The 27,163-nt window shown below is 39.4% G+C and overlaps 1 protein-coding gene and 1 pseudogene across 5 annotated transcripts; both read right to left on the reverse strand.

The window, feature by feature from the left end:
• Positions 1–42: 42 nt before the first annotated feature.
• Positions 43–27,059, reverse strand: LOC105057859 (nucleoside hydrolase 3). Of its 5 annotated transcripts, none has more exons than XM_073248475.1 (12): positions 26,808–27,017; positions 20,234–20,413; positions 19,913–20,023; positions 16,452–16,778; positions 12,917–13,093; positions 12,479–12,766; positions 11,991–12,113; positions 3,403–3,600; positions 2,952–3,187; positions 1,286–1,490; positions 780–1,085; positions 43–568 (listed from the first exon to the last, which is right to left on the reverse strand). In XM_073248475.1, the coding sequence occupies exons 1-12, from the start codon at positions 27,000–27,002 to the stop codon at positions 278–280; spliced, it is 2,637 nt and encodes an 878-aa protein (XP_073104576.1). In that variant the 5' UTR covers positions 27,003–27,017; the 3' UTR covers positions 43–277. The 5 variants fall into 5 exon arrangements, with proteins under 5 accessions (XP_073104576.1, XP_073104577.1, XP_010938878.1 ...); XM_073248476.1 differs by having other exon boundaries at positions 1,361–1,490; positions 26,808–27,002; XM_073248477.1 differs by having other exon boundaries at positions 383–568; positions 716–1,085; positions 26,808–27,046.
• On the reverse strand, positions 6,252–9,773 carry LOC140853587 (uncharacterized; annotated as a pseudogene).
• Positions 27,060–27,163: the final 104 nt, after the last annotated feature.

Consider the following 27,163-nt stretch of genomic DNA (forward strand, 5'->3'; position numbering starts at 1 on the left):
AAACTCCAAAGACCTCAAGCATGTGTGTAAATTTTCTCAAGAGAAGAGGCCAACCGTGAAGTTTTCTTTTATTGACTTCAGTGTTTGCTATACAAGTGGGAACAAGAAAACGCTTATTCCTCAAAAGAAAGTAACTTGAAGATGACTGTGTGGTTTCACTTGGAGAAACCAAGAATATGGATGGGATCCCCAAATGACCTATGAACATAAATAAGAAATCAATAATCCTTTCTTTTTTGTAATTCTACTGAAAGAATCTTCAAAGATATTGAACCCCTTAAGTCTCATTTGGTGGTATACTCCACTTCTTTTTCTGTTCATCAAAGCTACCAATCACAGCAGATTGTCTCCTATCACCGAGTAAATTTGCCAAATGTCTGTAATATGCTTCTCTGTCAAAGTTATTCAATAAACTAATGAATTTTCCATATTTTTTGTTGATGACCGTCTGGCCATCCTTGCTTGTATCACCAGCCAAGACGCTAACTGGCTTTTTTTGCATTGTCAGGTTTAAATTGGGACCATCAACCAAGAAAACCGCACCAAGGATTTCTCCCAAAAATATGTCCTGCAGATTTGCAAAATCAACAGATATTAAGCAAGCAGACATGTATAAAAACAAACAAAAAAGAAAACGACGATGCTATGTAATTTTATGGAAAAGCATGCTGAAACAATTTGGAACATTTGGCAAGCATTTATGCATGTTTCATACCACTGTGTGTTTGGAAAGCTTGCATCCAATGTATGTTTGGGCTAGTAGATAAATTTTCAATTACCATATGGTGGTATGCCTGGTGCTGTTGCTGTAGCTCTTGCATCAATGACAGCAAATGATAGGCAAACAGGGCTTCTGGAGTCTTGCCTGCAAGCTTTAGATGTTTGAGTATACTCTCAAAAGAACTCACTTTGCGCTGAGCACTTAGAGGAATGAATGTGATTGGAAGATCTGACTCAATGACTTTCTTTGCAGCTACGGGATCAAGAAACATGTTGAATTCAGCATATTTGTTTGAGGGAACAGTGAAGACGCTTCCTTTCTCATCACATTCATCAAGGATATGCCCCCCCACTACATAAACATTCTGCATATGAAGTGAAAAAATAATGATGTAATTCAAAATCTGGTCATGCTTGAGTCTTTTGCAGAGAAAAAGAAATCTAAAATGATTTAATCATAGATTACATAGATTTACACAGAGAGGTCATCAATATGTCAGATATGTCACCTTGGGCTAGTTTTAGGTCATACTATTAAACATTGAGAACAAAAAATGTAACTAACCTGTATAACTGAACTTGCATTTTTATCTGAAAGAATAATGTTGGCTAAGTTAGTAAGAGGTCCATTTGTCAGTACCATTATCTTATCATTTGGATTAAGTGCCCTTGTAATGGACTGCCAAACTTCCATAGCTAGTGGCTGTCTAAGTTCAGGGTGATCAGTATTCCTTGGAGCTCCAAACTTCACAGATTTATCAGCTGTATACCTAGATGCAGATAAGAAGTTCAGCATGAGATTACCATATTCCATGCATACAAGTATTTTTTATGTTGGAAACAAAATTGCAAACATATTTAAGTGTAATTATGGGAGGAACAAAAACAGATTAGGAAAACTCAGCCCACTGCTCCCTAACATTCATTAATTTTGCATCTGCGCAGGTTAGTTAAATCCTAGTTTGCAAAAATTAGTGACTATATTTACATACATGAATATCACAATGTGTATATGATCACCATTGTTGTTTATGTGATCCATATCTGTAGTTTTCATATCAGAATGAATAAAAGACAATGATCAGCAGTACATTGCGTACAAAACATCCTAGATTAGGTATCATGGCCTAAGTTCTACAGGAGCAGTGCCTTGATCATATGGGCTGGATTCTAGCTACAATATCACACCTGATTCACACTCTGACAGTAACCTCCAAACCTCTTCAGACAAGCATGTTAGGTTTACCATTAGTTCTTTAATGTAGTGAATCTTTATTTTATGTTATCATACAAAAATTCACTATATCATATCTGCATCAACTAAAAGACAAGAATTCCAGAATTTAACAGCATGTGGTAAATTTTTTACACAAACTTCCTCAGGTCCTTTCATATAGTAGCTATTCACCTTCTTCTCCACTCCACATCGAAATAAAATTCTGTACCATCTACCAGCTTAGGCAAAGATCTAGGCAAGTGGTCTAGGCACTATACTCCAATGGAAGGATGAGAAGACCATTAAAGAAGTATTGCAAATCACCATTCTCATATCAGACTTTATATAACATTTCAATGCTAGATCACATATCATGTGCAGTTGGCTTAGAATTTTGACGTTCTCCTGCCACAATGCTCAAATTATTGGATGTGAAGATGCATGTTATAATATGTAGAAACTGAATGAGTACATGGCATTGTTCTTTCAGCATATGAACAGTGGAGACAACACACAAAAATGCTTTCTGAAACTATCACTTAAGGGATTAGAAGATGCCCTATTTATGCAATTATGTAAATCACAAACAAAAGTAAATAATTACATGATATATATGCATCCGTAAACTTTTGGTGTGGCTGGTAGCTGACATGGTAAATAGGAAACAGCACAAGAAAAATTGAATAGTATATTATTTATATAACTAACAAGCAAGGAAAATTTAAGCAAAATCATTTTAAATTTGTGAATAAATTTGCACCTCTCATACACCTTCCTGAGAAAGTTCTAAAGACTATATGGTCAGAACTGAACTATGTGCTTCAGAATTATTTCTATGTGAACAACTATGGAAACAGTATCTAAATCACTGATCTACCATGCACTACTGTGCGAAAGAAGCAAGTTGGCAAATAGGTAGCAAATGCAAACAAATGCATGTGACTCCAGGAGTCATATTAAATAAAATTAATTTCCATATGAATCCAAAGAATTACAGGAGCTGAAGATGAAGTACCTCCTAGGGCTTCTTGGTAGCGTACGAGCAAGTCCATAAAGTGTATCAGAGTCGAGCAATCCACCGCTACCCAGTGGGATAGCATTGACATACTTGCAGCCAAGACTCGGTGTGCCAAGTGCATTTATGTTACCTAGGCCAACTAGAATGTCATCACGGCCCATCATATGTAACACATCATAGATGACATCGACTGTTGCAGCATTTGCCCAACCATTGCCACTGACTAGTATCCCCTGCGGAAAGAAAGGATAAGATTACTGAGCAAGGAAATACCAAAACTTAGAAAAATATTTTATTCAAAAAAGTATTGGTGTAGGGGATCAGATTCGCTGCAGTGTTTCACAACAAAAGCAAGAAAAAATTAAGTTCTAAAGCAGCATAAAATGAACATCCCATTTTCTGGGACTATATGCCTCTGGCGTCAACTGCATTAGGTGCATATGACTACCTTGAGGTCTATTATTTCAACGGGTACTTTTAGGAGATATGTAAGGGCAAGAAAGTCCCCTGCACTCATGTCCATGTCAAACACAACAGGCTTTCCCAAACTTCGATTTGTAAAATCTGGCATGTAGAGTGTCTCCCTGTAATATGGAAACTGTCTGCTAATGTTAAAACGCCCAGATTGCTGAGGAAGATTTAGAACCTGCATCTCAAAATGACAGCAATTATTTTTATGACAATGTTATTTTACCGGAACTGCAACTGATGAACCAGTTAAAAAAAAAAAAGAAAAGGATGCTGTAATATAAAATATTTCTTACTTAAAGAAGAAACTGGATAAATGAACATATAATACACAAGCATTAATATATATATATATATATATATATATATATATATATATATATATATATATATTTATATATATATATATATTTTTTTTCAGTAATGGCTGAAAGATACAAGTCTGGTCTAGAAGGGATTTGAAAATGTCAAGTTCATGGTGCATTGATGATTGAACAACAAGAGAAAAACACGGTACATGACAATGTAATGTTAAGGATAGAGGTAATGTTGAACAAGAAAATGGTACCATCAACTGTCACAAAGGGCAATGTCATAATGTAGCTTTCAGATATTCCTACATTTAGGTAGATGCGATTTATCAAACAATAGTTCCCTTGCCATCTTTGTTGAAGATCAGAATATCAGTGATGCAAAATGATGCTGTCACTTTTATTTTTCATGTTACTGAATATCAGAGTCATTAATCAGTTCCCAAGCATTATGCATCAGAGTCATTAATCAGTTCCCAAGCACAGAGGCTTCCTTGTAAATGGGACATCAACCTAATAAAGAATGTGACTGGGACTGAGATGCTTGTCATGGAAACACTACTAGTTCCCTCATATTACCCTCTCTCTCTCTCTCTCTCTCTCTCTCTCTCATACCCACCCCCCAACCCCGCCTCTTTTCTTCTTCTCCTTCACATCTTTTCTTTATTTTGATGCAAACAAATATTCTTTCTTGAGGAAAACTTTAGGCACAAGGTGCCTAACCCAAGGCATAAATAAGAGTATTACAAAAGAAAACAATATAAAAGAAACTGAGATTACAACCAAGCTTCTACCTATACTCCCACTCCCACCTCTCTTAAACTATGTCTTCAGTGAATAAGATCCAACTTCTTGAATACACCTTCTGTCTCTTTTTCACTTCTAGGCTGCCCCTGGAACTATTCTATTATCCACATCTCTACTAATTTGAGAAAACAACAAACCATGAAAATCTCTACTAGCAAACTCCCTACAGTGTTGTAGCGATCTCTTTTAGCTTGGTTTCCATTTCTGCTGCAATGACCACAACAAAACTGACCTAATCAATGACTTCAAAAATTATGCTGCAGAGGACAAGGCCCCACTTGAGCCTACTATGTCTCAATGACAAGAGGCTTATTTTGCAAAACTCTACTGAGAAGTCGAAACCTCATCTCTCCTGAACAAGGCACAGAAAAACATACCAAAAAACAATAAAGCAACATAATTACTAACTATTGACTAACAAGAAAATTCAACTTCCTTGTAGGAGTTCCAAACAAACCCAACTGAGAATGAAAACTCCATAACCCCTGGCTAGACTAAGTTCACCATCACCATCTTTTGTTTACAAACTTCCACTCTACCAAGGGTCCTCTCCGAAGTTTGAAGGTTCTCTGGTGGATTGTGACATTTTCCTCCAAAATTAGATGACCACACTTTTTTCCAAGTTGCCTCAATTCCTCCTTGCTCATACTAGCTATAAGCAGCTCATCATCCAACCCCTTATGCGGCTACATTTTCCTTTTGCACCATGCACATCCACTTCACCAGGTTTAGCCACACCTACCTTCACCCAAAGCCTAACACTTCTTTCAATATAAGCAAACTTTGCTTTGTTGACATGTAAAGCTTTAAGTGCGTGATTCTTCAAAGTAAACAAGAAAGAAAGAAGATTAAGAGGACTGACCCATAAAAGCAAGGGTTATCCAAAAAAGGCAAGGTTTTTATAGGCCACTTCCACAGGCACTGGAGACTCTTTAGAGAGAGCACAACAGTTTGACCAAATCTCTGATTTTCAAAGTGTTGGATATTTTCAAAATAAAATAAATAATATTTCATTTTAAATCAAAAAATGGCCAACCATTGTGGTGTTCCATTGGTTGGCATATTTCTAACATATCTTTGTTGGGATGTGCCTGATGGAGAGACACGTGTTTCTGGAGAAAACACACATCCCCCTTGCATACACGATTGGTATGTATGAAGAAAGCCTTAAAAAATATAGCAGTGCTACACACCTGGAACCCATCACAAAGAAGATTTCCAATTTAATTTTTCTTCCCCTTCATTCCAACATGAAGGAATCTCTAAAGGCGCTTTATTCAAAAAGAAAGTTAATGGTTGGTCCTTCCATGGAATGAACTCTAACAAAAAGTCCCTGTTGACCGAACTTTTAACACCTGATCTACCTTGCAAAGTTATGCTAATGGCCAGTCTCTCTCAAGCATACAGGCCATGGTTGTCATTCTAGAGTGGCGACAGATGGGAGAAGGGCCAGAAATTAAAGGACCAGTCAATAGGCCAAGGTTTGCTGTACTGGTACCGGACGACGTGTCGGTGCCTGACCGATACGGTACGGTACCGATATCGATACCGTACCGACACACGGTACGCCCGGCGTACCAGTTCGGTACCGGTATACAATTTTTTTTGATTTTAAATTTTTTTTTAGATTTTTAAAGTTAATAATCGATAAATGCAACCTCAATATGGCATTATATTGCATATTATTGACATATTTGGGTTCAATTTGGAATTAGATTGCGGTACAAAGACTCTTGATCCAAAATTTCAAACATATATTTATTTACATTATATTTCAACTATGTCATCTTAAAACTAAAGAAAAAATATATAAAATACGCATTAAAATGTATCTAAATATTTAAGTACAAAACGCAATAACTGATATACGAACTTTAAGATGTACTCTGCATTTAATTTCTTGTCGAGTGTCTGTGACGCTCGTAGATATTTGGATCATCAATATAGTCTGAAGGGACATCAGTCCAACCCTCTAGCCAAGCTGCACCGTACTCTCGAATATTCATCATCCCATAAGGCATCCTCTCTGAATTGTAAGACATCTCAGACCTCTCGTTAAAATTCTGACTCTGAGAAGTATCCTCGAGATGATGGTACGGTTGTGGAGGAGCTCATCCAAATATGCCAGTAGCAAAATCTGATCCGTAAGATACTCCAGGCTGTATAGGGTAGTAACCACTGGAAGATGATGCTTCGGATGCACCATATGCATATGGATCATAAGGTGGCTGTGGATAATAGGATCCATAATGCGAGGATGATCCAGATACATCCATGGACCCTACTCCACGTGCAAGATCGTCCGTAGTTGCATCATGTGCTGGACGACCTCTAGGAGTCCGTCGTCTATATGAAATCGGCTCCCCACGATCTCTACCGACTCGTCCACCATGATCCCTATCCTGTGTGATATGCGTAAACTGAGACTCACCAGTGAATCGAATATCACCCTGTGGTTGTGTCTCATAAACGGTGGTCTCCTATCCTCCAGTTCCTCCCTGATCATCAGATCCATGGCTACTACTACCAGTATCATCATCACTCTCCCTGGTGTCCGTATCTGAACCAGATAGCTTCTGTACTCTCGAGAGTGGTGCACGTACAACTATCTTTTCTTTTTCCCCCTTGTGCCCCTCTGTGACTGAGTTTTCTGTGATTAGGAGGATGGATGTCTTCTTACTGGTTGTCGGGAGGATCGTCTACATATCTCTCGCTCGAATCTCTGAGAAGATATATCGGATAGCAAGTCATGTGATGAATGAGTCCCTCGTCCTCAGACTGTGGCTGATCAGCTGGAACCCTATGTGGAATATTTTTTTCTGCCCATTGCCCTGGATCCACCTTGATCTCCCTCGCCACCACACTGACTGGTCGTGGAGGGGATCCTGGCTCATCAAGCTCTGGCTCCTGCTGCTGACCTGCAAGCCATCCGATGATCGGATCGTCATCTTCGTCAGCATAATCATCCAGCGTTGGATCAGTGTACTTCAACTGAACTTCCTCCTAAATACATTTTAGCCTCAACCTCAAATTGTAGTGAACATATACAAGATCGTCGAGGTGTTTTTGTGTCAGACAATTTCTCTATTTGCTGTGGATAAGAGCGAAAGTGGACCAATTATGCTCACAGCCACTAGCAGAGACCGTCTGAGAAAGAATACGGATAGTCATATGTCTCAAATTTTCTGCTGACATTCCAAAATGAATCCACCATTCAGCTACAAAAGCAAAATTACATATCAAATTTGATGATATTATTAAACAAAATTACATATCAACCTACATTGCTCATTATTGATATGTAATTTACCTGGATTCATCAGCTTTTTGCTTACGACAGCTGATGGGACTCCAAAACTGTCTGATCCCTTTCTAAACTGTTTCGTCTGAAATAAAATATATTTATTATTTATAAATATATCAGATCGAAGTCAGTTGAATAATTACATCTGTTTTAAACTAGCATACCTCTTGCAGACACAACGACGCGATTTCTAGATCGGGCACCATCTTATATATGATATTACGAAGAGCAACAAAAAGCTCGCTATCCATATCTATCCCCGGAATAGTATACTGAAATCTCGGATTTAAGTAATAAGCTGCAGATAAATTTCAAGACTGATTAAGCACAATTTTATTTTCATGCTTCGAAAAAATATTTTAAAACATTCTTGAATCTAAACTTACCAGCTAGATGCAAATCTCTGCCCATCTGATAGTCCCAACGGCGCTTAATAATGTTAATAAATTCTTGAGCATGCTTGGGATCATTCTCACCGATCTGTTTCTTTGCCCTCTCCATCATGTAATATAGGAAGTCCATCTGGAGGTATCTCTCGCTGTTCACGGTGCGTAGCACCTCATATAAAGGCTTGATAGCCTTCACTATCTTCTCAGCCCGCTGTCAAAATGACTGACTCGTCATCAAGTTCTCCACATGACTTCCATCAGTGCCGACCCTCGCATATCTGCTCTCCTGCCACTCGGCACTGACAAACATCTGACGTAGGGCTATTTTCTTCTAAAGAAGACTATCAAGTGCTATGTAGTTGGTAGCAAACCGTGTGATACCCGATCGTAAGATCTCCCCCCCAGTATACGTCCGCATCAATGAAAGAACCCATGTGTGGTTGTAGATGAATCTAGTAATGGTTTAGGTAATCTCCACTACCTGCTGCACCCTGCGAATCTTTCCGATATCCATCAATATAAGATCAATGCAATGTGCAGCACATGGGGTCCAGTATATCTGCGGTCGCTGCTCCATCAGCAACTCTCCGACAACCTTATATTGTGGTCCGTTATCTGTGATGACCTGCACGACATGCTGCTCACCCACTGAATCAATCACCTCCTCCATCAGACCAAGGATATATGTGGCATTATGCATCTTATCTGAAGCATCGATTGATTTGTGAAAAAATATTTTTCCATCATAGTATGTCAAAAAATTAATGATGCTCTGCCTAGTAGGACCTGTCCAACCATCACACATCACTGTCAGACCGTATGTAAGCCATTTATTTTTGTAAGAAGCAATCCATCTCTGCAAATCCTCTTTATTGCTGTCAAGGAGCTGATCATAGATGTCCTTAGGTCCTGGAGGATCTACACTCTGGCCGGCAGCCTCTATGACTGAAATAGCAAATCGGTAGTAAGGATTGGCTGCTGCATTTGCTGGAATATGACTGAAATGAAACCATGATCCAATAGCTCGCCACATATCCTTCTTCTTATTTTTTTTCAGCATACTGTCAATTCTCTGCTGCTTTGAATCCTTACTGGGCAAAGCATGTGGATCCAAATCTTGAATGCTGGCTCCTGCTGGAATATCTCTGGAGGATCTCCTCCTACTGCCAAAAGCTCCCAACAAAGAAGACATGCTGCGTCTGCTCCCTCTACCACTAGTCTCTCTGACTGAGGTAGTCCTCCTTAACTCGAATTCTCCCCTACCAGTCGCTGATCCAGATCCTGATTCGTAGTATGATGGTCCGAATCGCTCTCTGTACCGGGCCATCTCTTTCTGCTAGTACTGATCCGCTAAGCTCGCCTGAATGGCAGCCTCAATCTGTGCCTCTTCATCATCTGGAGCAGAAACCTCCTCTGACTCTCTAGAGTGATAAGAAGGTGGCTCTGCAGCTCGACGGTTTACTTCGGTCTTTTTCTGCTTTGCCTTTTTCTTCGCTGCTTTCGAATCAGCAAAGTACTTTTTCATCAATTATCGGACCTCTTGCGAACATTTCCGACACATGGACACATCAGAATAACCACCAGCCAGATGCTGCTTCAACTTAGTCACCCCTCTTCCCTTGAACTCTGTGTTGCACCATTTGCATCTCCAATGATGCCGAGCCGAGAGCATCTCGCCATGATCCCAACCGATGTCACGCTCTAGATCTTTTTTCTTACTCATTTCTGCAAGTATAACAAAATACTAATTATTTCAAATTACCTGTAATATAACACTAATTACATATATTTTTTATTTGATAATATTTTTTACTATTTAAATATTTACAAAAATAATTTCAAAAAAATCTCGAGTTAGATTCAAATATTTCAATTGTTTTGAATCATTCTAAACATTATTCTCAATTTCAAAACTAACACTGATTTTTTATTTTTTTTTAATTTTTTAATAATTTTTATATAAATAAATATATACTATAAAATAGCTGATTAATTAAAGTGAACGAACGTCATGCTCTAAATTTTTTTCTTATAAATATATGCAAGTACAACAAAACACGATAGTTTAACGATAATTAAAATAATTATATATAATTTTAAAATAATTTTAATAATTATTTTAAAACTTATAAATTTAAAATAAATATGTTATATACTTCAAATAATATTTTTAAATTAACTAAAATATAACACTATTTTTATATATTTTTTATTTTATAATTAAATTTTTTAATTTAAATAATTAAAAAAATAATTTTTTTATTTCAAATATTTGAAAAAAAATTGAAATTAGATTTAAGTAGCTTGAATCATTCTAAACATGATTCCCAAACTCTGATTTTTTTCTCTAAAATTTATTTTTTTTAATTTTTAAATAAATAAATATTTAAAAATATTTAAAAAATATATAATTAATAAAAATTAATAATTTTGATGTCATCGTGTAGATCTTTCAAAAATCTATCACATATAATTAAATCATACCAAAATCACAAGATTTTGGCATGATTTTCTCTCATTTTCATTCTTTCTCATTCTTATCCTATTTTTAACAATAAAAATAAAAAAAAATATTTACTAAGAAAATAACATATTATCTTACCTCCGGCCAAAGATCAGCCTCTCCTCGAACCACTCCTACAATTTGACGGAGTTTTTTCTTTTTTTTCTAATTTTTCGGAGGTCTCAACGGTTTCGTTGAGACCTTCATAAACTTCGGATCCTCGGGAGTTCTCTGAAAAGTTCTCAGAGAACTCTTAAGCCACTTAATGATTTAAGTCTCTGACCCCACCTCCCTCCCCCCCTCCCCCTTCCCCACTTTATTCATGTGGGCATGTCGGTACGGTTCGATTCACACCGAATCGGACCGAACCGATCCATACCGTCCGGTTTTGGGCGGTATGGATGCGAACCGGATAGAACCGAGCGATTCGGGGCGGTTCGGAAAATTTTTCGAAAAAAAGATCCGAACCGGACCAGTAAACTACCGGTCCGGCTCGGTACTCCTCGTACCGAGCGGTTCGGCCCGGTACGGCGAACCCTGCAATAGGCCCTTCTCGTTACATGCAGGTCCATGGTGGGATGGGAGCACATGTTAAATTATTGTTGTTCAAATTCTAACTTATTGAGAGTTGGTCCAAAAGTAAACTTATTGGGTGCAACATGGTATTAGAGCATAAATTGATCTAATGACTTGATTATGCTGCTCTTCATCTCTTTATTTACACATTTGCTTCCTAATATTTTATGCTGGTTTAGTTCAAGTATGAAACCTCAGTATGAATATAATTATCCTTCATTTTATTTGATGCTAAGGAAGGCTGCTGATGGGTAAAGAAAGATCATTCAGTCCTGAAAATTATTGATTGTAATTTTGCATTTAGTGGAAACTTGATCATGGAGTAATAATCATTTGTCGTGGCAAGTGAAAGCAATCCGGAGATAGCCTACGTCCTTGTGATGACTAAGCTTTCCTTGTTAGTGTGAAGATAAAGATGTGTTTTTCAACTGTTAAATGCACATTTCATCACTAGTTTGTTTCAGTGGTTTGGATACAAAGATTATGCCAGATGTTGTAGGACTGTGACACTGAAAATAATTATATTAATCAAGTTTATATTGACAATACAAAAGACCATACCATGCATTTAACATGAAGAATGGTCATGTCCATTGACTAATTGTCAACCAACAAATAAGATGCTCATTAACATAATGCTACATGTAATATGGATAACAGATGTTCGGAAACACTTACATCTAGAAAACATTTAAAAAATTCTCGGTTTAGTGGACTTTGAACATCTTGATTAGGTTTTGCTTTCTTTGCAACAAGAACACGGACACCTTCTGAGACAGTTACTTCCTTGGTGTATCCATCCTGATTGCATTATTTCAGATCATAAATTAGCATGAATCACTCTCTCTCTCTCTCTCTGAAGAGAAAAGAAAAGAAATACTACTAACAAATGGTTACTAGATTTTCTAGTATAAATAGATGAAATATATGATACTACAAATATATAATAGTATGATGTATGGAATCTGGCATTATATGCAATCTAATCAACAACATGTTCAAAGAATGACTTTCCATGCTTTAGCATTGCATGCTTTCCTAGTTTCTATCTGGTACACATGGTGTTGACTCAGAATAAATGCATTGATGCAACCCAATTCTCTTCATTGTATTAAACATACACAAAATATAAGATTTAATCAAGCTCCTATTAATATTTTAAACACCTTGCATTTCCCTTTATTACTTCCAGGCACAAAGCAAAATGGATCTTGAAGTCCAGTCTGAACATGACCACTATGTACTCCATCTTTCTGTAAACTGAACTTTGGAATTGCACGCCCATCAAAAAAGGGGTTTGAGCCATCATATATACCATATGGTTTATTTGAAGTTACTACAGTTAGATTTAGATATTCCATCTCAGCAAATTCATTTTCACCATTAAAGTTGTCAGCATTGCGCATGATTGATACAGCTACACCAGCAGTAAACGAGTCCCACATATAAAAGTTCTGCACAAAGACCAGGATAGCAAGACTTGTCAATCAGTAAATACCATAGCAGGCATGCTAAGGAACTCCATTCAAGATATCGCATACTTCTTGCTAGTTATGTTTTAATGAAGTCAAACCAATTATAAAGCTCAAGTAATATGAACTTACCATGTAAAATTGATTATCTGAGTGAGTGTCATGTATACTCTTTAAAGACTGAAAACAGTATTGTGCCTCATATGTATCCTGTTGTTGTTCGAATGCCATAAAGAACTGCTCATTTATGGGGATGGTGTTGGTTGCATCAAGTGGGACAAGGGTAATTGGAATGCCAGAATGGAACACCTGCAACAACAGAACAAATCAAAGACCTGCATATGCTTCTATGAAATAACAATGTATGATGTAAGTGGAAGATAGGAAGAAAATGAAAAGTGTTCCATGACATTTTTCAAATTCGATGTTTTATTTCCAGATTATTGCATTTTTTTTTTTGAACTTCCTTGTTGTAAAAAGTATAAATTCTTTCTTGAACTTAAGAAGCAAGTCTGCTATGACATAAAACCTGCTGTTTTCATTTTACCTTGTAAATGCAACGTAGGAACATCTGCCCAAGGCAGCATCTTGCAAAGTTATATCAATATGGCTTACCTCCTTCATATCTCCATTACAAAACTAACAAATTTCCAAATAAGAAATTTTTTATAAACTATTTGCAGCATATATTGTATTCGTTTTCATTCATTAGTACTCTAAAACCACTGTCATGATTAAGATAATTCTGCTGTTATTTGGAAAGCATTCCAAGTTTCCAACTGTCAGCAAGCTCACCAGCCTCCATATGCTATACTTATCAACTAGTGGAGAGTTTGAGGGAATGACAAGGGCATTGTACCCCCCTTATCAACGGGTGGAAAGTATCATAAAAATAAAGATGACACAAGAAACATAGGATATGCACCAATATGGACCATGACAATAACACATGGAAGAATTCCTATAGACAAGCAGCATCAAATGTGCACCGAACACTGACACAAAATTTTAGCAAGAATACCAAGTCTCTTCTGTTACTTAAGGAACATGAGTCATGAAGAAGTTTGAAATATTTCCATTAGCTGCTAACAGATCTTGGTCAATATATGCTACTAAGTGGTGAGATCATCTGAAAATAATAATCTCACAATACATAGCATCGAGATTTTAAACCCCATAGGATAAGAGTGTTCCAGTTTCTCTATGGAACAGGATGCCCCGCTGCCCTGCTTCATCCCAACAGCGGTCCCGATCATGCATCCCGGTAGCGGTCCTTGCTTTCTTTTTTTCTTTTTCTTCTTTCTTTTTCTTCTACTTTCCTTTCTTGCATTTCCTTTTTCCTTTTTTCTTCTTGTCCCTTTATTTCTTTTTTCCTTTTTTCTTCTTTCTCCTTCCTTTCTTTTTCTTCTCTCTTACTTTCTTTCCTTCTCCTTCTTTGCTTTCACCATTTTCTTTTCTTCATCTTTCCCTCCTTTATTCCTTTTCTCTTTCTTCTTCTCTCCCCGTATGGATTGGTCTTGGAGTCCTAACCTTGTCCTAGTCTCATTTTCTCACAAGAATGGGATGGGACGGCCAGGATGGCCCCCCTCCTACTGGGACTTAAAACCTTGCATAGCATATAAAGTTAACTAAGCACATATCAAGATCAAAGTAGTATTTTATATGTTGGTATCAAACATCAAAACTCTTAAATCTCCTATTTTATTATATTCAGAACATTTGCCAAGATAAATTTAGCTATGTGATGTCAGACTTCCTGAAGTTAGCGAGCTGTAACATAGATAGGATTTAATGGGAAGAGAGTTTACAGCAAAATCATGAAGATAACTGTTTGAAAATTGATCTCCAATTTGCAATACATTTGAGGTGTGTTCACTCGGGTGGGTGACGGAAACTGTATTCTGGAAGTATTCCTAGAGTACCTCGCAAGTATCTGGATGTATCCCAGAAGTATCTGAACATCGGTTTTAGATATAAAACAATCAGAACATTTTTTTTCCAGCATCTGCATGTATTATGGCTGTGTCACACCCATATGGCCATATCCATATCCATACATATCGGATACTGCCACAGCACCTGTTCTGGCATTGGCATGCTTCCTAGATTGCACATGTCATAATTCTAGAGAAAAAAGGAATTTGAACCACACTTTTGGCTCTGGAAACAGATGTTCTGTTATCCTAGTTGCCTTGTTTGTTCTGTTTCCCTCCGTAATGATTTATCACAACCCTAATTTCATACTGAATTTTGTCTAAGTGAAACTCAAGGTTTTCAATAATGATGTTCTTAGCCTTCTGAAGTGTTGTCTCTTCTTCTCCTTGCTTCTTTAACATCCAGAATCTACAATGCTTTTGCCAACTCTCTTTTCAATAATTATTTTAGAGTCTGAACAAATGATGGGTTTGATAAGTGTCTTGGTAATATCAAAATCAAGCACCACACTCCTCCCTTTAAAGCTAGGAAGTGCTCCTCTTACTTTGCAGCATATGCACATTTCTTTTTTAATAAAAGAATAAGAGGTGCATATCAATTCATCTCCCAAAACCTTGAAATGAAAATAACAGCAAGACAACTATTCAAGACAAATCAACTTAAAAGTATAAGCATTGCACATGTTCTTGAACTTTTTTTTTTTTTTTTGTGTACGCACGCACACGTGTGTGTCTGTGGAGGCTATGGTTTCCTCTGCTATGTTGGCTAGTTGGCCTTTCTCCACAACTCCTCATTAGAAGCTAATAGTTAATTTTTTACAAGTTTCAGAACTCCTTGGCATGTTAATTGAGTGGAATATGTAATCCTTAAGCACATGTACCTCTAACAAGGTACTACATTTTACTAATCATGCACAATCTATTATCCCACTTACATGTACCTCTTTAGTATTTAGAAGTTCACTTTTATTGTCAATACAGCTCCGTCTCTTCATAAATTGTGATGCACCTTTTTCCACAGAGAGAGAGAGAGAGAGAGAGAGAGTTGTGATGTATCTTAATGAAACATTAGCACCATTATCTGTTCTGCTTCCAATACCTTAGATGACATAAACTGCTTTTTGTTCAAATAATGAAATCTTACACAATACCCCATGTCATTCAAATTTTAAACATAATAGAAAAGGGTATAAAGCAGAACCGAGTAGATTAGTAGGGCCACCACAACCAAAAATTTTCCAAGCATTAATTATGTTCTCCGAATGGCTCATATACAATCTTCATTTGTATTCATCAAAGCACCCATGTGCATTACAAATTTTTCACAAAATCAGTTAAAACATTCTACATATGCATGGTTCTTGCCAAAAAATTATACAAAAGCATGAGCTTCTTGTCTGGTCAAATATTTTGATTAATTGCATAACTAGATGAGCATTCATTGACATGCAGTTATGACAATCAATCTGACTGTTTTGTCATCAACAAAAAAAAAATGTATAGTACTGGCAAATGGAAGCAAGAAATTGCAGCAGCCACCTTAGCACATGTACCTACCTTGAGTGAAAAAGCAAAAACTTAGGATGTTGAAATATGTATATGCACCAAAAGGAAGCAGGTAGACAAAACTTGGAAAAGGAAAACTTTGCAAATGCAATTAACTCTTTGTCAATATGGTGTTCAATTATTTATGTGCTTGTCCAGAGACTCATATTGCATTGCTGTTAATATACCTGATATGCAGCAAAAGGATCTTCGAAAATATTGAACTCTGCATATGGATTGCTAGCATAGGCATCAACCAAGTTACCACAATCAGCACACTGCTGAGGAATGCAGGAAGTGCTGGAATTGTTGGGGCAACGGTCTTTTGACCTTACACCACCACCCATAATATAAATGTGCTGGATATATTTTTTCAAATGCGGATTTGTCATCAGAAAGAGAGCAAAGTTTGTGTGTGATCCAATAAGGAATACAGTAGTGGGCCCTGCAGATATTGTATCGATCATCACTTGTTGTGCTGTAGGTTGATGTAGGGGAATATATCTCCTGTCACCCTGTTTTTAATGAAAAAGCTTCAAACAGATACCATAAAAGACTGAAATAATATGCAACAGAATTCATTGTCATCTCCTATAAAAAATTCTAGAAGTAGCAGCTGAAAGAATTTGATGCTGGAACCTGAAATTTGAATGCATTAAAACACAGAGAACAGTTGACCACAGCAAAGAAAAAAGGAAATCTATCGATTCTTCAACATAACATGAATAATTTCAAAACTTGAAATTGCCCAAATTCACAATGCAATATACAAAAGCCTGAAAAGGCTAGAAAGCCAAACAATTGATCGTAGAATATAAATGCACACCAAGGAAATAATTGTTAACATACTGGGAGCTGTTACCCTATCTTTGGATAGACAGTCTCCAGTCCTCTCACCACAAACTTGTATGTTGCACAAATTGAATTATTGCTTTCTTATGCTTTTCACCGCATCCTATACATTTAATTCTTCATTTCAACTTGTTTCCTTGACGAACAAGATACCAAGTCACCCACCATGTCCAGTTTGAAAGCTAAGGATAGTTGCTAGGCACTAAGGCCCAACCAACTTCGATCTTCATTACTAATTAAATCCTTGTGTCATCTGTTACATTTGTGCTTTCCTAAAGCATTGCCAAAATCCATCAACCACTCAAAAATTTTCCTGATATCTAGCAAAACTGTTGTAGTCATAATATTCTTCTTCTTCCAATTAACATTGCAGTATGTTCAGAATTTTTAAAGGAGGCTCCCTACATGAATTAGTCTGTTGTTCTGAAAGTGAATAATGACAAAATTAACTACTTTGTCCTGCACCAGCTGCGAGTAAAACTGCCTTCCACAAGATTAGCTGCCAAATCATTCTGCAAAAGCATAGACTCTGCTTTATGCACTATTTTTCCTTTTTTTAACTACACAACTTATGTGTGATTTGCTAGAAGTTTTTGACCAGTAATTGACATATCACTTGGTACTTTGCCATCTTTTCTACTCTAAAATGCATTTAATTTGGGTACTGCATCTCCATTTTAAATCCAAACATTCAAATTCAATGAGCTATGTCAACAAACAGTTACTACTCCCTCACAATCCTATTGTCATCATTAGAATAAATCTCAAGGAGGCCAAGATGAACATGCCACAATTCTATCCCATGATTGGAGCAAGAAGATGTTTTGTCCATGAGTCCAAGAAATTTGATAGTGGGTATGGAACCATGGCATGAGGATCATGAAATAACCAGGATATATAACAACAGGTTAAGTAACCCCATCTAAGGAGACATCTACATGGAGGTGTCATATTTGACCCATTGGAAGAGGTTATGTGGAACTATAGCATGAGGATGTGTGAATGTTGGCATCAGGATCTCACCTGGATCTACCACAACAGGGCAAATAACTGCATCTGAAGAAACATTCATGAGAGGAATTAATAGGTAACTCCCATCTTTTTCTCAAACATCTGATGAAACATCTAGTTTGAGGTGTTATGCGTTGTAGCCTCAACTTAATGGGGAGTAAAATAAAACCAGAGAATTAGGAAAAAGGAAAAAAAAAAAAAATTGGAGAAAAGGAGGCTTCTCATCTCGTAGGGTTCTCATGGAGATCTTGGAGGTTGCTTTGCGAATGATACAAGTTCATAGTCTTCAGTGGATCCTGTATTTCCCAAAGAAAGCGATCCGAAAACATGCTTGCTAAATCATTATGCATCAGTTTTGAGATGGCATCTCCCCCTCGGTAAGTTCTAAGCTCCTCTTCTGCCTCGCACTGCCCTCCCATGGATTTTGGCTGGGAATTTCGCGGCAAATCACATAATTCTTGTCTCCATTTTGTGATTTTATGTTCTCTCTTCAGTGTGGTTATCGCTCTTGCCATATCGCCAATCCATGAGAAACTTAGCGTTTGCGAAAGGAGGATCGTGGATAAAGGTCCGTTTGGGTAGGGATCGCGGTTGTATCTTGGGCACGAAAGAAGGATTTACCTTCCTTCGAGCGAATCCACCGTTGGATCATCCTCAGCGAGGCAAAGCGATCTGGACTCTTGTCATCATCCACCTGCGCAAATCTGAAAGCAAGCAGTGGATGATCCAACGGTAGATTCGCTTGACTCAAGGTGAACCCGTCCATTTTGGATGGAGCGAAGTGGAAGGTATCCCGCCAAACAATTTTATTTTTTCTTTTTTTTTTTAAAAAAAAAAGGGAACAGGTCGATACCGTGACACGGAATAAGTCGGCAGTGGAAGGTCATTTCTGTTCCACCATCTTGGTAGAATAGGTTTATAGCGTACAAGAGGGGGAAGTTAACCCCTCATTACCTTTTCTTTCCCTCTCCAGAGCTTGTTTGAATTTTCATACAAAAATAAACTGAAAATTTTATAGGATTCATGGATTATGTCTCCCATTTAAGCATGGCTCTATCAACTAAATACCTTCCAATCCAAATCTTGTAGAAAAAAAAAAAAAAAAAAAACTATAAAGATATTTTTTTTCCTCCAGCCTAAAGGTGAAATTTTGAGCTATGATTTGGATAAGCCCTTATAAAATAGCAGCTAAATAGACTAATTTTCAATCTAATCGAGTAGAAATATCCGAATAAACCTTAAATACACAAAAAAGTAGAAGAACAATCATATCATTATGATAAAATCTACAAATATAATGTTCATTAAATACACTATATTTTCTACACTTGTCTTCCCAACCAAATACCAGAAAGTGTGGACTTACTAAGGACCTGTGCATCCATATTATGCTGCATCGACCATAAATCATATTGTACCAACAAAGCTTTTGGGCTCAACTCAATATCAAAAGGTCTCAAATATTTGAACTCCTTGAAGATAGCTTACAAAACACTCCCTGACAAATCGAACTAGCCTTATCAAAGTCAGATTTTTGTTAGACACCATAGCTTACAACAACTAGCTAAAGATGTAAAGATAAAGAGAACAAGCACAAACAAAACACCCATTCTAGTTCTGTTTACGCATCAATTATACCGGATAACAAAGCATGCAAGCTTGCAAACAAGGCCCATGCAATAATTCTTTTAAAGAATTAACTAATGTTGGATATTCTACATATCAATGGTTAATAAAGTGACAGAAGTGAAAAATAATTGGCAGTATATATCAGCCAGAATTATACCTGTGGAAGGAAACTTCGGCGGAGGCCATAATTAGTGTCGGTATCTCGTCGTCCACCAGCTCCGACTGGAATAGCTTGTCTATAACGGCAATCTCCAGCTGTTGACATGCCCTAGATATTGACTTGCATATTAAAATTAATCCAGAGTTCTGAATAAGAAACATTTTTCAAACTTGGTTTATTCCATGCAAAGAGTTCACAGAATACATTGTATGAGTATTAGAAATGTGAGTACTTAGAAACCATATAAGCACAGGCATCTTGGTCCACTTATCGAAATCTCAAGGATGTCAAGGCAAAAGATTGCAAGTTCCTTCATACCTGTTCGATTATTGGGAGATAACCACCAACATTTGGTAGTATGGTACCATCATCTAATATTCCACCATCACCACCAACTCCAACAGGGATGTCATCTCGGTTCATCATGTAAAGAATATCATATATTTGATTAACAGCATGACCGGCATCAGTCCATGAATTTGCACTAATAGTAATAGCCTGCAGTAAAAAGTAATATGTAACAAATAGTATCAGAAGGCATGTTGGAACAGAGTACACTTGTTGGACTGCTCTCCTTTATTCCGAAAGGAAGTATGGCATCACAGAATCTTCCAGTAGAGTTAAAGATTAACACTTTGGAGGAAAACCTTATTAAAAAAAAAAAAAAAGAAGCAAAAGTCGATGGCACTCGCAGATATAGGAGCAAATCCCAGAGAGAAAGAGAAGGAGAGAGAGATTAAATTGCACTACATTATTTAGATCTTGGGTCAAGTAGCACCGAGTTTTCTACTCAAGCATAAGAAAACAGATCTAAGAAATATGGATGTCTCCAGATACCTGACTTGAAATGAAAGCCAAAGCCAATTCTGGTTCACAACTCTTTCCATGAGATTACACTAAAATCTTTAAAATCAAGCAGAACTTCAGCTCAAGTGTTGAAAAAATATTAGCATATGTAAGTAATGGCTATCACAAAACGCATAGAGGATGGTTAAAGTAATATGCGCAGGGATTTCCTGTATAAGAAAATAAGAGATACCTTAAGCATCAAGGTCCAATATTGGAGCACTGGAAAGAGACAGCCATATGCTATATTCAAAGTCATGAAAAAGTAATTTTATTATTGAGTCATAACGTAGATCGGACAAAATCTTCTGTTGGATGGATGTCTGGCCAGGACACCACCTTCCAAGATCCTTTCAGTACCACGCGATGCAACAGGAAGAAAGAAGAAACAAAACAAAAGAAAAAACAATCAAAATACGTGGATCAGCCACAAAAGGGCTCGCCTCCACGGGGCATGCAAACTTCACTATGAAAAAGAAATTTTACAAGAGGAGACCTCACCCTCAACCCTTGTACACCCAATTCTCTCTCACCTGAAGTTCCCCTCACAAAAGCTCTCTCTCTCTTGGAGACCCCCCTGAACCCCTGAAGAGCCTGGCGACCGCTGTCCAGGAGCCTCCTGCTCCTTCTCTCTCAGCGCTCTCGTCTCTTTCTCTTCAATCGGGTTCGTACGGCTCCGTACGATGCGAAAAACCTAACCCTCTGCCTCTCTGTTCGTCACAGGAGCTTTTATAGACCTTAATCACTACTTAGATCATGATTAGGACTCCTTAATCAACCCAAATCACGTCCCAAACCGTCGGATCAAGACCGGGAGCCACCTAGGCCGTCGGATCGCGCTCCGGTCCATGGAATAGTGCCGTAGACCATGAGAAACACATGGGAAACGTCCACGCGGTCCACAGGCCCCGTCGTGGACCGCCCGATCCACGGTAGACCGCTCGGTCCACGATGGACCGGGGCAAAGGGCCAGCAGGGCCGGCAGGGCCTGGGTCGGCCCGCGTGCGCGGGCCTGGGCCACGCGCCCCGCTGGGCCGCGCGTCCCGCGCGGGCCTGGGTCGCGCGTCCCACGCGCCGCCGCCTGCGGCCGCTGCTGCCCGCCACCGGTCGCCGGCGGTCCTCCGTCGTCTCGATTCTCGTGCCGACTTCAAAAGCTCGTATCTGCTCCATCCGAGCTCCATTTCAGGTGATCTTGGTCTCGTTGGACTCCGTTTTTCGCCGCGAATCTCACTGTGGGCTCAATGTGGGCTGAATCTTGAGGCGTCAAATCCTAACAATCTCCACCTCGACTCGATATTCGGCCTCCTCCAAACTCCGAGAGCTTCTGGATCTCCTCGCCCCTATGCCCTGGGGCAATCGCCTGCTGATCATGGATGGGCAAACATAGGAGTCGAGCCAGGCTGCTCGATCCCATCTCCGTCGTATGCTGTGCTCCTTCTGACCTGAGACCTGCTCGGGGCATCATCCTGCGGCAATAGGAATCTCACCTTGCGACGTCGCCTCTCGTCCTCCCGAGTCTCCTGTCTCGTGCCCGATCCACCTCTTGGAGCTTCACCTCGCTCTGGGCTCCACCTGGCTCCTGATGCTCCACCTCGCACTGGGCTCCCTGCCAGGTAATAATGTCCTCTGCTCCCCTTCTTTCCCTCCAGCAAAATCCTATCGCCGCGTAGCACCCTCAGGATTCCTCCACCAGCTACCGTCCTGTAGCCTCTCGAATCCAGTCTGCTAAGTGAGATAAGATTCCGCCTGAAATCGGGTATGTATCGGACCTCCCCCAATTTCCTCACTGCACCATCATGTGTCCTCCAGCTGACCGTCCCAATGACTCTGATCGCACAGCTCGATCCATCCGGCAGATATACAGTGCCCTCACTGTTCTCCAGGGAGTCAAGCTGCTCCTTTCTGCAACACACATGATAGAGGCATGCAGAATCTAATATCCACTGCTGGGAAGAAGTAGATACCTCGTCAGATATCTCAAAGACATCTCCATCTAAATCACTGCCGGCCGTCGCTACAGCAGCCACCGTCCGATTTTTCAGTTGAGGGTAATCTCTGGCTAGATGCCCCAACTCTTCACACAGGTAACACCTGGTTTTGCTCAAGTCCCTCCTGGACTTAGACCGCCCTCGTTGCGATCTCCTGTCGCTCCGTTTATCGCCTCCTACACCTCCAGAAGCCACCAAAGCTGAGCTATCGACACCTGAGCTCGAAGCTGGGTTCTCTCTCCTGAGAACCTCGTTCTGGAGTATCGCCGCGGTGACCTCGTCCATCTTGATAGTGCTCTTCCCCACTAGAAGAGCAATCACCAAGGACTCGTACGAAGGGGGAAGCGACGCCAGCAAAACCAGCGCCCTGGTCTTCTCCTCAATGTTCTCGCCAACGCTGAGAAGGTCGGTGAGGATCTTCTGGAAGTGGCTCAGATGCTCCTGCACGCTCTGTCCCTCAGTCATCCGCAATTGGTAAAACTGCCTCCAGAGGAAAAGAGTGTTGGTGAGAGACTTCGCCATGTACAACTTCTCGAGCTTCGACCACAGCACCGTCGGGGAAGTCTCGTTCAGCACATGGATCACCACCTCATCCGCCAGGTACATGCGGATGGTACTCACCGTCTGCATCTGTAGCCGTTTCCAATCCCGCACCTCCATGGTGGTCGGCTTCTCATCACACAAGAGAGCATCGATCAACCCCTGTTGGATGAGCACGTTCTTCACCCTTGCCTGCCACAAGGAAAAATTGCTCTTACCATCGAACTTGTTGATCTCCATTTTGATTGTTCCTGTTTTCTCCATCTTCAGTCTTGCTCACCACCACTGCAATCTGCGTCCTTGTACCGCCTTGCTCTGATACCACTTGTTGGGTGGATGTCTGGCCAGGACACCACCTCCTAAGATCTTTTCAAAACCACGCGATGCAGCGGGAAGAAAGAAGAAACAAAACAAAAGAAAAAACAATCAAAATACGTGGATCAGCCACAAAAGGACTCGCCTCCACAGGGCATGCAAACTTCACTATGAAAAAGAAATTTTACAAGAGGAGACCTCACCCTCAACCCTTGTACACCCAATTCTCTCTCACCTGAAGTTCCCCTCACAAAAGCTCTCTCTCTTGGAGACCCCCCTGAACCCCTGAAGAGCCTGGCGACCGCTGTCCAGGAGCCTCCTGCTCCTTCTCTCTCAGTGCTCTCGCCTCTTTCTCTTCAATCGGATTCGTACGGCTCCGTACGATGTGAAAAACCTAACCCTCTGCCTCTCTGTTCGTCACAGGAGCTTTTATAGACCTTAATCACTACTTAGATCATGATTAGGACTCCTTAATCAACCCAAATCACGTCTCAAACCGTCGGATCAAGACCGAGAGCCACCTGGACCGTCGGATCGCGCTCCGATCCACGGAATAGTACCGTGGACCGCGAGAAATGCGTGGGAAACACCCACGCGGTCCACAAGCCCCACCGTGAACCGCCCGGTCCACGGTGGACCGGGGCAAAGGGCCAGCAGGGCCGGCAGGGCCTGGGCCGGCCCGCGCGCGCGGGCCTGGGCCGCGCCTGCGCCCACCGGGGCCGCGCGCCCGCCTGGGTCGCGCGTCCCACGCGCCGCCGCCTGCGGCCGCGCCGCTGCTGCCCGCCTCCGGTTGCCGGCGGTCCTCCGTCGCCTCGATTCTCGTGCCGACTTCAAAAGCTCGTATCTCCTCCATCCGAGCTCCGTTTCAGGTGATCTTGGTCTCGTTGGACTCCGTTTTTCGCCGCGAACCTCGCTGTTGGCTCAATGTGGGCTAAATCTCGAGATGTCAAATCCTAACATCTTCGAGGTCAATCTCAACCATAAATTCTTTCATCACAAGAATTAGAAACATGCCATTAATAAAGTTTGTCCAACAATAAAATGTTAGTTTATTCAACACAGGATCTTTGACAACTTATGCTACTTGAATGCTTTTAAATTATATCAGCATATTTATCATTTGCTATCCAAATAAGCCATTTTTGTCTTTTATTTTTTTTCTTCCCTCTGTGTGAAACTAATCTATATTATTTAATAAAAAAATTATCATAATCTCATTTAATGTGTTTCAGACATAAAAATTACCTCGATAAGGATAATTCTAAATTCTCGTCCTAACTATCTAGGAATGGCTTAATGACACATTTTCCACTTCTTTGGATGGTGCCAGGCCATCGATCCCCCTTAATGCTAGACCTTTGGAGCATGTTTTTGAATATTGATGAAACATCCTGTAGGATGCCGGGACAAGTTACCATCTCAAGTGTAGGAACGTGACTGTCCCACCATCATCCTACCATCTCAGTCAGCATGTCTTACGACATCCCTGTCCCAAGTGTTGGAACAGAATAAGACGGTCGCATGTAAAATCTTGCTTGAGAGGTTGTCTTGTTATTATTGTTTATGCAACTATTATAGGATAATTAACAGGTTGATGCATCTTCCATTTTGTAAATCTTATTATCCTTCTGATAATGATTTCTGTTATATTTATATAGATAACAAGCAGGCATGATATTTTAATAGCTTCCATGATATCACATTTATGTTTGAGCATTGGTTACATAATATTGGCCTGAGAGTGATGAGGGACAAATTGTTCAAGAAGCATACTAAGAATTAAAGATTCTAAACACTGAAATATGTATCTTGTCTCATTCGTGCAATTAAAATGCCTTGAAAAAATATATATATTTAAAGCTGGTAGTAAAGAACGATCATTGCACCACATTGCAAAAAAAACAGGACAAAGCTGGGAATAGCATTAAAGCTACAAACAAGAAGTATCACTCTGGGACATGATATAAGAACCAATTAACAAAGTGGGAAAAGCGTGCTCAGAAGGTAAAGGTGATGACTTATGATTTAAACCTTAGCCCACTTTCTCTAGCACCATTGTCATTTGTCCAGATACAAGCATATATCTTGCTAAGATCAACTCAGCAAAGACTTGAAGAAAATATCAAGAAATTAGAACTCAATGAAGTAACAGATAGGAACCCAAGAAATAACTGAAGCATCAGTGTTCTGGATCATGGTCCATCTAGCAATCCTATTGGATCATGGTCCTGCAATGGAGTATGCATCATAACAATCTCAGGCGTAACCTACACTATTTTAAAATACTTTGCAAAGAGCAACTTGATTAAAACTGAAATATGGCAGAGCAATAGTAGGATTTCAGCAAGCAAGATTCTCGAACCTCATCATCGAAATAAAGGAAAATATCAGAGCTAAGCAGAACACCTTAACTACAAACAAAGCAGCAAATAAATCTTATCTAGCATGTCACTAGAACATGAATTTAGAAGACTGAAAAATATGATCACACTACCAAAAATTAACCAACTATATGGAGAAATCATCTTCTAAACAGAAAAGTTGATCCTATTGTTCGATCTGATCTATTTAGAACCTATCCAGATGTGGCCCAAGCTAACACGTCGCAAGAATTTATTTTATTATCTATGTTTAAATTGGAATCTGCATTTAGATAAGGGTCTCTGATATGGTGATAGGATATGAATGTCGTTGCTATAATAAGGGATAAATTCCCTTTCTCACCTAATTGTAAGAGAGTAGGAGACAACATTCATTTTGATACCCCATAACTGCCTCTGATGGGTGAGGGCCGTTAGAGAAGGACATCCAACGAACTTGGTTCCCAGCTCATCCGAGAGTGCTTGCAATGTACTCTTATTAAAATTGCATGGCTTCACCTTCATATGAGTCATCCATTAAAGTTTATTCCCATAACATGAAATCTCACTCACATTCTGAAGTGTCAAAATCTGACTCATATTCTGAAGTGTCAAATGAGAATCGAAATGAGAAGACCTACCAAGCACAAATCATTAGATCCTTACAGGATTCTACAACGTTCAGCTAAACATCCCCAATACAATACAATACAAGAAAGAGAAAAGCTTGAAGTACAATCTTAGAACCAGCAAACATCACAAGAAGAAAAGAAACAAAGTCAAAGAATCCAACCAAGAATACGCCATCAAAAATCCAGTAGCACTAAGCTGCAGAAATCAAACCTTGAGATTAAACTCCGATCGATTCTGCTTCAACAGATAGAAAAGAGCAAATAAATCATCGGTGTTGACGTCAGTATCCAAAAGAATCTGCCAAGGCTTAGCATATGCCATTTTTACAGAGCCCATCAACCCAAGAAAACCAAGCAGAGCAACAACCATGCACAGCATCCTCATAGCCATCCTGTCTATTTTCATCAGCTCCCAAAACTGAGCTTCTCTTCCTCTCTAAGAGCCAGCAAATAGAATAACCGCAACAGACCAATCACCAATTCCAAAATTGAAGGATCATCACCTGGCTTTCTGATCAAAGACTCGTGAGAGAGAGAAAGAGAGACAGAGAGGATTGGTGGAAGGGG

This window comes from Elaeis guineensis, chromosome 14 (assembly GCF_000442705.2).
Source record: "Elaeis guineensis isolate ETL-2024a chromosome 14, EG11, whole genome shotgun sequence".
Classification (NCBI taxonomy): Eukaryota; Viridiplantae; Streptophyta; class Magnoliopsida; order Arecales; family Arecaceae; genus Elaeis; species Elaeis guineensis.